Here is an 11,201-nt window from a genome sequence, read left to right as displayed (position 1 = left end):
GCGTTCAAGCTGAGTAGGAGTTCCGCCTAGCAGACAGCATTGGGAAGGGCACTCCAGGCAGGGAGAATAGCATATCCAAAGGCCTGGATGTGAGGGTCAGCACAGTGGGTTCCAAGGACATGAAGAAGGCCAGCATGGGTGGGATGCAGAGAAGGCAGAGCTGGGAGGAGCCAGCAGTGTCGAGGAGTTTGGCCTTTATCAGAAGAACAGCAGAAGGGCTGAAGCACAGGAAAGGCATAACGGGATTCTGGCTTTATTCAGCCAGTGGCTGTATATTGAGAATCTGCTCTGTGCTGGGTAGTTGAACAGACACGGGGTGGGAGGGTGCACAGACATGGGTCTTGCCCTCACGGGGCTGACCAGCTGGCCAGTGAGACATTCAGCCACACGTGTTAAAGCCTAGTCCCCACTGTGCAAACTGCTAAGGAAGGTCATGGGTGCCATGAAAGAGGATGGGGGTGGGTGTTGGGATCTTCTATTTGCACCCAGAGAACCACTGCACCCTGCTTCAGGTCCCCAAAGGGGATCTGTGATGGGGTCCCCTGCACCGAGGAGCAGAGGGTTGGAGAGACAGAGGTTGGGGACTTGTCGCCTCTAGCCTTCTCTGGGCACTCCAGGTTTCACACTGCTCCCCCTTGCCCACTGTTGATAACTCCGCAGTGCTTCAGCATCCCTACCCCATTGCTCACACCCTTGTAAATCATCCCATACAAAACTCTTCTCAAAGTCCCTTCCTGAATGTGCTCCTTGTTCCTGGCCAGGAACTTGACTAACATGAGGGGATATTATTTAAACTAGAGAGAGGGATAAGAAAGGCCTCCCTGAGAAGGATGAGAGGGGTGGGTGGAGAGGGGCTACAGAAGCATGTGCAAAGGCCCTGGGGTAAGCCAGAGGGGTAGGCAGGGACTAGATCTTGCAGAGCCCTTCAAGCCATAGTAAGGGATATGACCATCAACACCATCAGCAAATGTCTCTAGTGTTTTGCCATCTGGATTCACAGGAGGATTTCCCTTCCTGGACCCCTTGTGGATGCATAGGGTCACATGACTCTTTTGAGCCAATGAATCATGAGCAGAAGTGACATGTGTCACTTACAGGTTAGAGCATCCAATTGCCAGCATGAAGGCTTCCAGAACTCTCTTTTCTCTGCCGTAACACCTGGCACTGTACAAGGGGGTGGTTATCCCATTAGCCTGTCCCAGAACAGGACATAAGGCCCCCAGACAACCTATGATATATATGCAACGTGAACGAGGAACAACCTTGATTGTTCTGTAGCACAGGGTTGGGGTGGGGGAGGCACTTGTTACATGCGCCGGCTGCCTCGCCTAACCTCATCCTAGCCTGGAAGGATGGGCCTGACAGGGTGTAGCAGGAAGGGGCCTGGCATGGTGGAGGGTGGACTAGTTCACAGCACTGAGCCTAGATGCTGGGAACTCAGAGGTCACTGGGTAGTGGAAACCACAGTCAGATTCCGAGGGCTCCCCAGAGACGTTGTGGTGGGTACCAGGGTGTCTGGTCTAGCTTCAGGCAGCGTGGGCACACCCTTGGTTGTGTCCTGCCCCACCTTCTTAGGGAAGGACCACACCTTCTCATCCAGTTCAGCCAGCAGCGTTTTCATTGAGCTGATCAGGGCCTCGTAGTCCTCCTTCGTTTGCAGCAGGAACCGCAGCTCCATGTAGTTTTTCTCATTCAGGTCCAAGTTCTTCGAAGACTTCATGAGGTTCAGGAGCAAGGTGATCTCATCCTGCTCTTCCTTCAGGGTCTCGATCTCCTTACTGTTGGGAAAGTAGCCCGTGAGGAACTATGAACCCCCACTGACACTGATGGAATGTTCCACCTGGCCCTGAAAGAAGGGGCTCACTTGAGGTGTCAGACCCAGTTTGTACCCCCAATTGTGTGAGACCCAGTGTACTGAAATTTCCACAGCTCCACTGTTTCCAGTGGGTATTTCTTTCCTGGAGAATGACTGGCAGCTGTGCCTGTCCAGGCCCATTACCTGGACAGGGGGGAAGCCCCAGGTTCTCTTTCACCAGCAGCTCACTGGCATCTGTCGGATGTAGCACACTGTCTGGCTAGACTTTACAGCCAGTTATCTCTAATGAGGGGCAGAGCCGTAAGGCAGTATTTTTTTTTTTTTTTGAAAGGTTTTTGCTGTAGGGCGCGTGTGCTCACCAGAAAGACAGAGAGAGACAGAGAGATAGAAAGTGCAAAATCACCGCCCTGGGGGATGGCCACGCCGCAATCCCTTCTCCATTCTCCTCTCAGGATCTTGGGCACACACGCACACACGCCCAGTGTAAGTTTAAGCCACTGGGTCTGGGACTTGAACCATGGTTGACTACGTGGGAGTCCAGCAACATAGCCATTACACCAACTGCTGGTCCCAGGCAGTATTTTTCAAATTTGCATCAATGCAGATTCACAATAACCTCTGACCTTAACCAGTTTTTCTACCTGGAGTGCTAGTGATGTATTAAAGTGGCTGATGTGAGTCTCTCCCCATCCTTCCTCTGTCTACTCTGGGGAGGAGACAGATTGGGGGATGTGCAAAAATAGGGGGATTTCGAAAAGAAAAAAAGACTTGGATTAACAACAGATGAACAGTGGGAAATGGTTCAGAGGCTGAGTTTCTGGCAAAATCTGGCTTCTGACTTCTACTCTATATGGTTTGCAGACTCACTGCCTCCATGTCTTTTGGAAGCTTGGAGAAATGCACTCTCAAATCCCAACCCAGAACCTGCTGAATCAGTATCTGCTTCATAACAAGACCCTCACGTGCTATGTATGCACATCAAAGTTTTGGAAGCTTCACTTTAGAACAGTAAAGAATGCTCTAGAGCAGGGCTTGATAAACTTTTATCTATAGAACCAAAAACTGACTATTTCAGGTTGGCAGGTCACGAAGTCTCTGTTGTAACTACTCATCTTAGCATTGCAGTGCAAAGGTTGCCACAGGCAATGGCTAAACAAACAGGTTTGCTGTGTGCCAATAAAACTTTATTGATTAAAAATAGACAGCCAGGGGCCAGCAGGTGATGTTGTGGTTAAGGGTGCAGGACTCCCACATGGCTGACCATGGTTCAAGTCCCTGACCTGGTGACTTCCTGGCGACTTTTCTCTCTCTCTCTCTCTCTCTCTCTCTCTCTCTCTCTCATGCATGCGTGCACTCTCTCTGATCAGAATTTTTAAATAAATAAATAAGTTAATAAATTAATTAATTTAAATAAAATAATTCTTAAAAAATATAAAAGGGACTGGACTCCCATATGACCAACTGCAATTTGAGTCCCAGATCTGGTGGCTTGAAATTCACGCCAGGCATATGTGCGTGCGTCCGCAAAATCCCAAGAGGAAAATGGAGGAGAAGGGATTATGGTGTGGCCATACTCCTGGGGGGAGTGTTTTTTCTTTCTCTCTATCCATCTTTCTCTCTTTCTTCGGTGAGCACATAGACCCTGTAGCAAAAATCTCTTGTAAAAAAATACCTGAACTGTGGCTGGTGCAATTGAAAAACTGATTTTCTGATTTACTTTTAGTTAATACAGATGTAAATAGCTATTATGTGGCTAGAGACCAGAGCACTTCATCTCAACCTGCCGCTGAGACTTCACCCCCACCTGGAAGGTAGAGAGAAAAATGAGAGAGACAGCAGTGGGTAACTCTCCACCAGAGTCAGCTTTCAGAAAGCATAGTTGGTAAAAGCAAAAATGTGTTCTGTCTGTCTTGTAGGTAGGGCTGGGATTGGAGTAAGGGGCTGAGGTGTCTCCAGATTTAAGGCAGGTTAGCACTATCTTTAAATATTGTACCCTGGGCACCTCACCTCAGTTCTGCCCTGATTTTTAAGTGTTTAATTCTACAAAACCTAAAATCACTACTCTCCTACCCCCCCATTCCCATCCCCTTAGTTCCATCAAAGTGAAACCAGATCAAATTGATTGACTTAGAGCCAGAGCCCTGTGTGTGGGGTGAGGTAAGATTATAAAAAAAAGAAAAAAAAAAACTGTCAGAGACACACCAGGAAGAAGGCATTTCCTGATCCCCAACAGGGGTAGGCTGAGAATCAGGGTGTCCAAGCACAGATGTTGTGGACTGAAAAAAAAAAAAAAAAAACCACTTATTTTTTACTTATTACCCTTTTTTGGGAGACTTTTCCTTGTTCTAACAAAAATCCCTATATAATGACAGTTTTTCCAATAGATGGCAGTAAAGTGTCTTGAGAAAGGATGCCTTTTTAAAATTCACATGGAGGTCCCACATGAATTAGCCCTAGCCCTGAGTAAGTTAAATCCATGGGAACTATAAAGAACTCCTTTCCCCCATTCTCTAAATGTCATGCATCATTTTCTAATAACAGTTTCTGGATGTAGCTGAGGAATTACAGTGCCCTGGCAGGAATCTAAGAATGCCTGTTTGATATTCGTTTAGTCAACTCACCCCCCAGGAACACTTTTCTATTATAAAAAGAAACAATACACAAAATAATTTGTAGGGCAACCCAATTTCAAACATTCTCTCTTGCCTTTCCCATAAAGACACACAATAGGAAATATCCTTGGGGTATTCACAGCCCTGTGAGTCCCACCGTCTCTGGGAACTCCTTTATTGTCATTGCTAGCATCATGCCAGTGACAGCCATTGCCATTTTATGACCTATTACTAAGCCCTGCCTCCCTCCACAGCTGATTGGACCAGGAGTAGACTCCTGATCCAACTGAGCCAATCAAATTCTCCCTCTTCAGAGACTTTGGGATTGAAATTGATTCAGGACAGTCCCTCTTTGTGGCCCTTGGTAACTGGCACACTCAAGAGTTGGGGACAGCCATTTCCCACCTGCCAAGTCTGAATTCAGAACAAGAAGAAAGCTCATGGGTAGACAGAAATGGGAACCAGATGCTTTCCCATTTAGGTCTTTCCCTAGTGGTTGTCCCCCAGGGGTCCTAGAGACACCCTAAGTTGGAATAATAAACTCGCCTTCCCCTCTGAAGCTATTCCAGTGGGTTTCTCTTTAAATTAGTCTTTAGGGACCAGCGACGTGATGGTATTACGTCAACTCCCACGTAGTCAAAAGTGGTCAAGTCCCGGACCTGGTGACTTAAAACTCACACTGGATGCGTGTGTAAATCCCAAGAGGAGAATGGAGGAGAAGGTATTGCAGCGTGGCCATCCCCCCAAGGGGGGTGATTTCTCGCCTTCTGTCTCTCTGTCTCTCTCTGTTTCTCTGGCGAGCATATGCCCCCTATAGCAAAAACCTCTCTAAAAAAGAAGAAAGACAGAAAGAAAGAGAGAGATAAATTAGAGAGATCAAGACCATGGGTCTCCAGATTGGATTCAGAAGCAGATCCCTGCCCAGAGCCACAGGAGGAACGGCAAGCACTGCACATCCCCAGCTTTTCTCCAACAACCCTCAGCACCACACTGCAGCTATCACTTACTACTGGCTTGTGATCTTCTGCTGGTTGCGGAAATTGAAGGACTTCCGACTCTCCACCATCTTCCTGAACTGCTGCCTCAGCTTCCGGAGCTCAGCCTCGGCCTGCTGCTCTTTGACTTTCTCCGAAGCTTCCTGGGGATTTTCGGAGTTTTTTCTCCAGTGCTTCTTCAACTGGGTGAGACAGGGAAGGGGGCAGTGGGCAATGGTTAGATGACTAAAGAGGTCCACATTTCAGCTCCAGGGTGTAGCTGGAGGGTGCCTGGAGCAGAGACAGTGGGGAAAGCCCACCTTGGGTGATGTCAGCTGCATCTATTACATGGAAAGCCCACCCTGAGTTGCCAGAATGGAGAAATGGCCAGCCTCATTGTTGCATGTGAAGAGGCAAACTTGCTGTGTGGGAAACGGGGTATTCTTTGGAGTCCAGGGTTCAAGGCCTAACTCTGCCACCTTGTGTGACCTTGGGTGTGTCACTGAATGTCTCGGCCTCTTGCCTTACATCTGTAAAATGGGTGCACATAGACCTGTCCGGATAGGCTGAGTTAATATACGTACAGTGGAAAGAGAAAAACGGCCCCTAATAGCCAGAAGCTTGTCTGGTGTCATCAGGTAGGTTTTGCTCTGAGCTATTGCAGAAAACTCTTCTTCTATTTGTGTCTAAAAACTCTAATTTCACCCCCACTCCAAGTGGACAGTCTGATGCCTGACCATAGTCAGTGCTCTGTACCCAGGAACTATTTGGTACCTACCACTGGCATCTTGAAGGACTCAAGCTTTCTCTCCGCTCAGACACTGCACCCAGGGAGGCCAAGTCAGCGAGCGTGCCTCTCTCTTTCTCTGCAATGCCCTGTCCACAGTAGCAAAAGGAAAAGAACGGGTGAGCTACCCCTGCCATCCATCAGGCAGGACCCAGTGGCACCTCCTCCCTTCTCTGCCCCCCACAGTCTCTTCCTCCACCCACAGCTTGGCACATGAGGAGGACACAGCAGATGGCTGCCCGGGTGTGAGAAGAGGCACTTTTCTTCTTCTTTCTTTCTTTTTTTTTTAAAGCACTGTTTCCCTGGAACCTGTTCCTCTTGCGATTTATTATTAGGAGCTGGGCAGATGGTTCCGGCATGTCAGTTGCCCTTCTGCTCTCAGTGTTCCCGAAGAAGAGGGAGCAAAGTGGCATCAGGCAGTGTGTCCCCTGATGGAGTTAAAGCAGAAGGCTTCAGCTGCCGCTGTGGGTGGACCCCTCGTCCCATCTTAGGGCAGGAACCAGTAGTACTGAGAGGCATTTTTAGCATGTCAGACTGGAACCTCATCAAGCCATAGGTATTGAGAAGATTAACCCTACAAGCCTTGAGGGCCATAGGACTGCAAGCACCCACACTCCCAGACTTCAGGGGCTGGCTTTCTAACGCAGAAAGTTGGGAGTCCTGCAACATAATGATTTAAAACTTGGATTGTGTTAATTATCAGATGTCAGCTCAAATTCCTTCACAACCACTTATTAATCTTGGGTAAATCACTTACATTTTCTGAGCCTCCACTTCCTCATCTGGAAAAATGGGAAAAATTTTAGAAGCCACCTCACAGGTTGTGTGTATAAGGCACCTAGCGCTCTGCCTGGTTTAGCATAAGTGTTCAGTGAACACTGGTATGACATGAGAAGGTGAAGAGTCCATGCTTCTGAGGGTTCCAGTGCCCTCCAGCATTCTTCCTTGTCTTGGTAACAGTATTCTGAGTTTCCTGTAGACAGCCTCAGCCTCCCTCACTTCTGGGTCCTATTTTGCTTCCCTGAGGCTGACCACACCCCACCAGCTCCAGGATTGGAGTATATGACTCTAGATGGACCAATCAGAATGCCAGATCCGGGACTGGTCCAGGATTATGGTCACATGGCTGTAGCTCGCCTAAGCAGAATGGATGGTGGGATTTTCAGCCTCAAACCCTCAGGAACAGAAAGACTTTGTTCCTGCTGCATTTGAACCTAGGCGAATGAGGTCAGGAGTGGTCAACAGCCATCTTGCCTGTGCAAGATGCCTCTTTCTGCTCTCGTTTTGAGAATAAAGCTAACATGGAGAACTGAAGACAGAATGGAGAGAGACTGAGTTGTGAAGACACTGATGGATCTGGCCAAGCCTGAAGATACCTCTGAGTAACATCTAATTACATGAATCAATAGCTGCCATTAAAGTACTGAGCTGAGTTTGCTATTATTGCAGCCAAATGAGCTCTTATGCCTGAAGGACTTACATCCATGTAGAGCACAACTTGAGCCCCTACTGAGTGCTAAACATGGAAGGGAATTCAGTGATGAGGCAGCCTTTAAAATACTGCGAGTCCTGGGGCCGACAGGTGGCATGGTGGTTGTGACACTAAACTCCCACATGGCCGACTGTGGTTCAAGTCTCGGACCTGGTGACTTGCTTTCTCATTTTCCCTTTATCTCTCTTTTGTCTCTTTCTAGTCACATTAGAACAAAATTAATAATAATAACAAAGTTAAATAATTTTTTTAAAAAATGCTGTGACTCCTGCCCAGGGTACAGTAGTGGAAAATGTTCCACAAAGGAGATGACTTTTAATTTGGATTTTGAGGGATGAATATGAGTTCACTAAGTAAAAAGAAAAACGAGGAGGTATGTCTAGGCAGAGAGAATTTCTTAGGCAAAAGGTTAAGAAGCAAATGAATAAAAGAAGTGCTAGAGAATAATTTATGGCCTTGTATAGGTGGCAGAAGTCACTGAGAAGTAACTGGCAAAGAGGTCTGGGCGGGGAGAAGACTAGATGTTCCTTAAAAGCAAGGCGACAGTACAATCAGCACGGAAGAGATCAGCTCCTCGTCCCTCAACAGCCACTTCCCCTTTGTGTGGAGTTGTTGCTGGGGGTAGCGCTCCCGCCCGGGGCTGTGTTCCCCAGCTCCTCTGCATCCAGGCACATCACGCGATGGAGTCTCACCAATGGGATCTGAGCAGAAGGGAAGTGTGTCTGTGACTTTTCCATTCTCTCTCCTCCCATCTGACATTTATGGGAGGGCAGAGCCACAAGACAGGTCCCCCAGTCAACTTGTGGCACTGGAGCGTTACGTAAGTGAGAAAATAACTTCTGTGTGTTAAGCCTATGAAATGTGGAGATTTACTTATTGTATCAGCTAGCATGACTCTATGAACTTCTTTCTAGCACAACTCTTACTTCATCCTCCCTTTAGTGGGCCCAGTCCTAAAGGGAAAATCATGATTGGTTCCCCCCAGCCATGGTAATCACACTGCTCTTTGTCAATGATTGGTCCAAGAATGGTCATGTGATGCAGAGCTAACCAATGAGACATAAGGAAAAGTCAGTTCCATTCCCTTGTGACAAAAAGAGAGAACTCATACATGTTCCCTTCTTTTTATGCTTTCAGAGATTTTTGTGAAGGTATGATGGTTGGTGCTATGGCAACCACCCTGTGACCATGAGGGGAAATAGCACTGTCACACAGAGGAGAGCAAAGCTAGATGAGGGGAAATTAGGTCCTAACTGACTGTGTTTGCTACTGTCCCAAGTCTACCTTCAGGCTTCTCGTTAAGTGAGAGAATAAGTATCACTGTTGTCTAAGGCACATAGACAAATATTTTGTTCAATACAGCTTAAAGCATTCCTAATTGATATGAACTATTACCTTAAAAATGATTCTCAAGCTGGTGAGAGATAGTACAGTCGTGGCTGGCAATGTAGGAGCCTCTGCCTTTTCCCTGACATGTTCTAGAGGGTTTGAAAACCAATCTATTTTTAGTAAGTCATACTTGAAGGAAAATATCTAGTGTTGGAAAATTCTCCCAGGCAGAGAATTGAGGTAAAGACCATGGTTTCATATTGCGATTATTTCTGGATGAACTGTTAAGGTGGGAATGGAAGTTGTAGTAGGATTTACCTGCTGGATAAGGTTGGGGCACAGGTCGCTCACTTTGGGACATCTTCCCACTCTGAATTTTGTGCAGCTCCAATTCTCTATTGGCTGAGAGTTTGTTTTTATGTTCCAGGGCTCTTTGGATCTCAGCAGATCTTCTAAAACCATGACTTGGGTATACCTGACCTTCACTGCCAGTGTGGTTTTACTTCTCTGAGACTCAGTTTCCTCATCTGTACAATAGGGATAGCCACGCCCATATCCCAGTATAAAATAATGAGTGTTCAGCACTTGGCACAGTTGCCTAACAACAACTGACAGATGCTGGCTGAATGTAACTTGTTTGCAAATCAGGATTTTCTAATGTCAGCTTGTCTTGACCTGGAGATCATTATGTGTTTTCCCTGGTCCTGGAGGCTCCGTCACTTCTCACCTTCTGACTGACACATGCACAAAGACATAGCCCTGCGGGCACTGGCTTCTCTCAGTGTCCAGGTGGCAACACTGGCCTTCCCCTGGTCAGTGCCTTCTGAGTTGGGCATCCCTGTTCCCTGGGGAGAGAGCCACTCCACTCTTCACAGCTGGGCCTTCAGAAAGTCCCCCAAATGACTTTCCCCTGACTTATACCCTCCCACTAAGGGGTTTCAAAGTCAGCCCATGGGGCCAATTCAACCTGCCTTCAGTTCTGTTTTACGGTGTTTATTCTTTAGGATTATTTTACTTATTTATTATTATTATTATTATTTGCTATAGGGCACATGTGCTCACCGAAGAGAAAGTGAAAAAGCAAGCCATCAGGCCTGGGACTTGAACCGCAATCAGCCATATGGGAGTCTAGCACCTTATCCACCATCCACCTGCTGACTCCTACAGTGCTTTAAAAACAAAGGTGGCATGGTGGTTAAGGTACTGGACTCTCACATGGCCGACTGAGATTTGAGCCCCAGACCTGGTGGCTTGCTTTCTCACTCTCTTTCTCTGGGAAGTGTGGGTGCCCTGTAACAAATTACTACTAATAATAAATAAAATTAAATAATTCCTTTAAAAATAAAACACAAAGATAAGACATACACTCACTTTTTTTTTTGGCCCCACTCTTCTGTATCTCCTACCTTCTCTTCCCTCTAATTCCCACATTTCTTGTTACTGCCTGAAGCCAGCAAGAATTCGAGTTTGCAATTCCTTGGAGGAGTCTAAGACCTGCCCACTTCTGAGAAGCCGTGTGTCTCAGCAGCAGTGTGTCTGAGGAACTTTTTTTTTAGAGCTGACAAGCCCAGAGGCCCCCAGGCAAGCGCTTCCCGCTCCCTGGGCGTGGTCTAGTCACCAGAGTATCCATAGTTCCTGGCAACTGGTAAATCTTGGTGAACACAGCTGGAATGAGTGAAGTTTCCTCCAGGCAGAGATCATGATGAGGGTCAAATAGTTCATTAGGTGGGAAAGGGGAGGCCACCCCAACTCGGCTTCTGAATTGCAACAATCTGCCTTTACAAGACAAACCTGACCAATGAAAGCATCTGCAGGGACCTGAGACAGGTGTCTGTGGGTTGCTGCCCAAATGTGTCAGAAATAAACATGTGCTCAGAGCCCTAGCCTCGCAGGGATGCAGAAACACTTCACTTTTTAAAAAGGGACTGTTATGGATGGAAAATGGAAATTTGTTGGACTTTTCTGGAGTAATTGTATCCACTGCAACGTATTCATGCCTTACTAAGGGCACGGTGGTGCTTTCCAGGCTCAGGGCAGCTAAGGTTGAATGGGCTGGGGACATTCACTCCTAGCTTTCCCCGGCAGGGGGAGCTGCGGAGCATCAGGCGCCGCCGGCTAGAGGTGAAGCTTACCCTGGGCCACCCCCGCCGCAGCTGCGACGTGGGGTCGGCTGGGGGGGCCGGGGGGGTCC

The 11,201-nt window shown here is 47.5% G+C and overlaps 1 protein-coding gene across 1 annotated transcript in view; it reads right to left on the bottom strand.

Moving 5' to 3' along the window:
• CCDC63 (coiled-coil domain containing 63) overlaps positions 1 to 11,183 on the bottom strand; it is a 40,541-nt gene extending 29,358 nt beyond the window's left edge. The window contains exons 1-4 of the mRNA XM_006149330.3: positions 11,143 to 11,183; positions 6,181 to 6,278; positions 5,436 to 5,605; positions 1,589 to 1,778 (exon numbers count right to left, since the gene is read on the bottom strand). Of these exons, the coding sequence (XP_006149392.1) occupies positions 1,589 to 1,778; positions 5,436 to 5,605; positions 6,181 to 6,189 (369 nt within the window). The 5' untranslated portion in view covers positions 6,190 to 6,278; positions 11,143 to 11,183. The remainder of the gene's footprint in view (positions 1 to 1,588; positions 1,779 to 5,435; positions 5,606 to 6,180; positions 6,279 to 11,142) is intronic.
• Between the last annotated feature and the right edge of the window lie 18 nt (positions 11,184 to 11,201).

This window comes from Tupaia chinensis, unplaced genomic scaffold (genome assembly GCF_000334495.1).
Source record: "Tupaia chinensis unplaced genomic scaffold, TupChi_1.0 Scaffold000258_1, whole genome shotgun sequence".
Lineage (NCBI taxonomy): Eukaryota > Metazoa > Chordata > Mammalia > Scandentia > Tupaiidae > Tupaia > Tupaia belangeri.
This window is presented reverse-complemented; position numbering and strand designations above follow the sequence as displayed.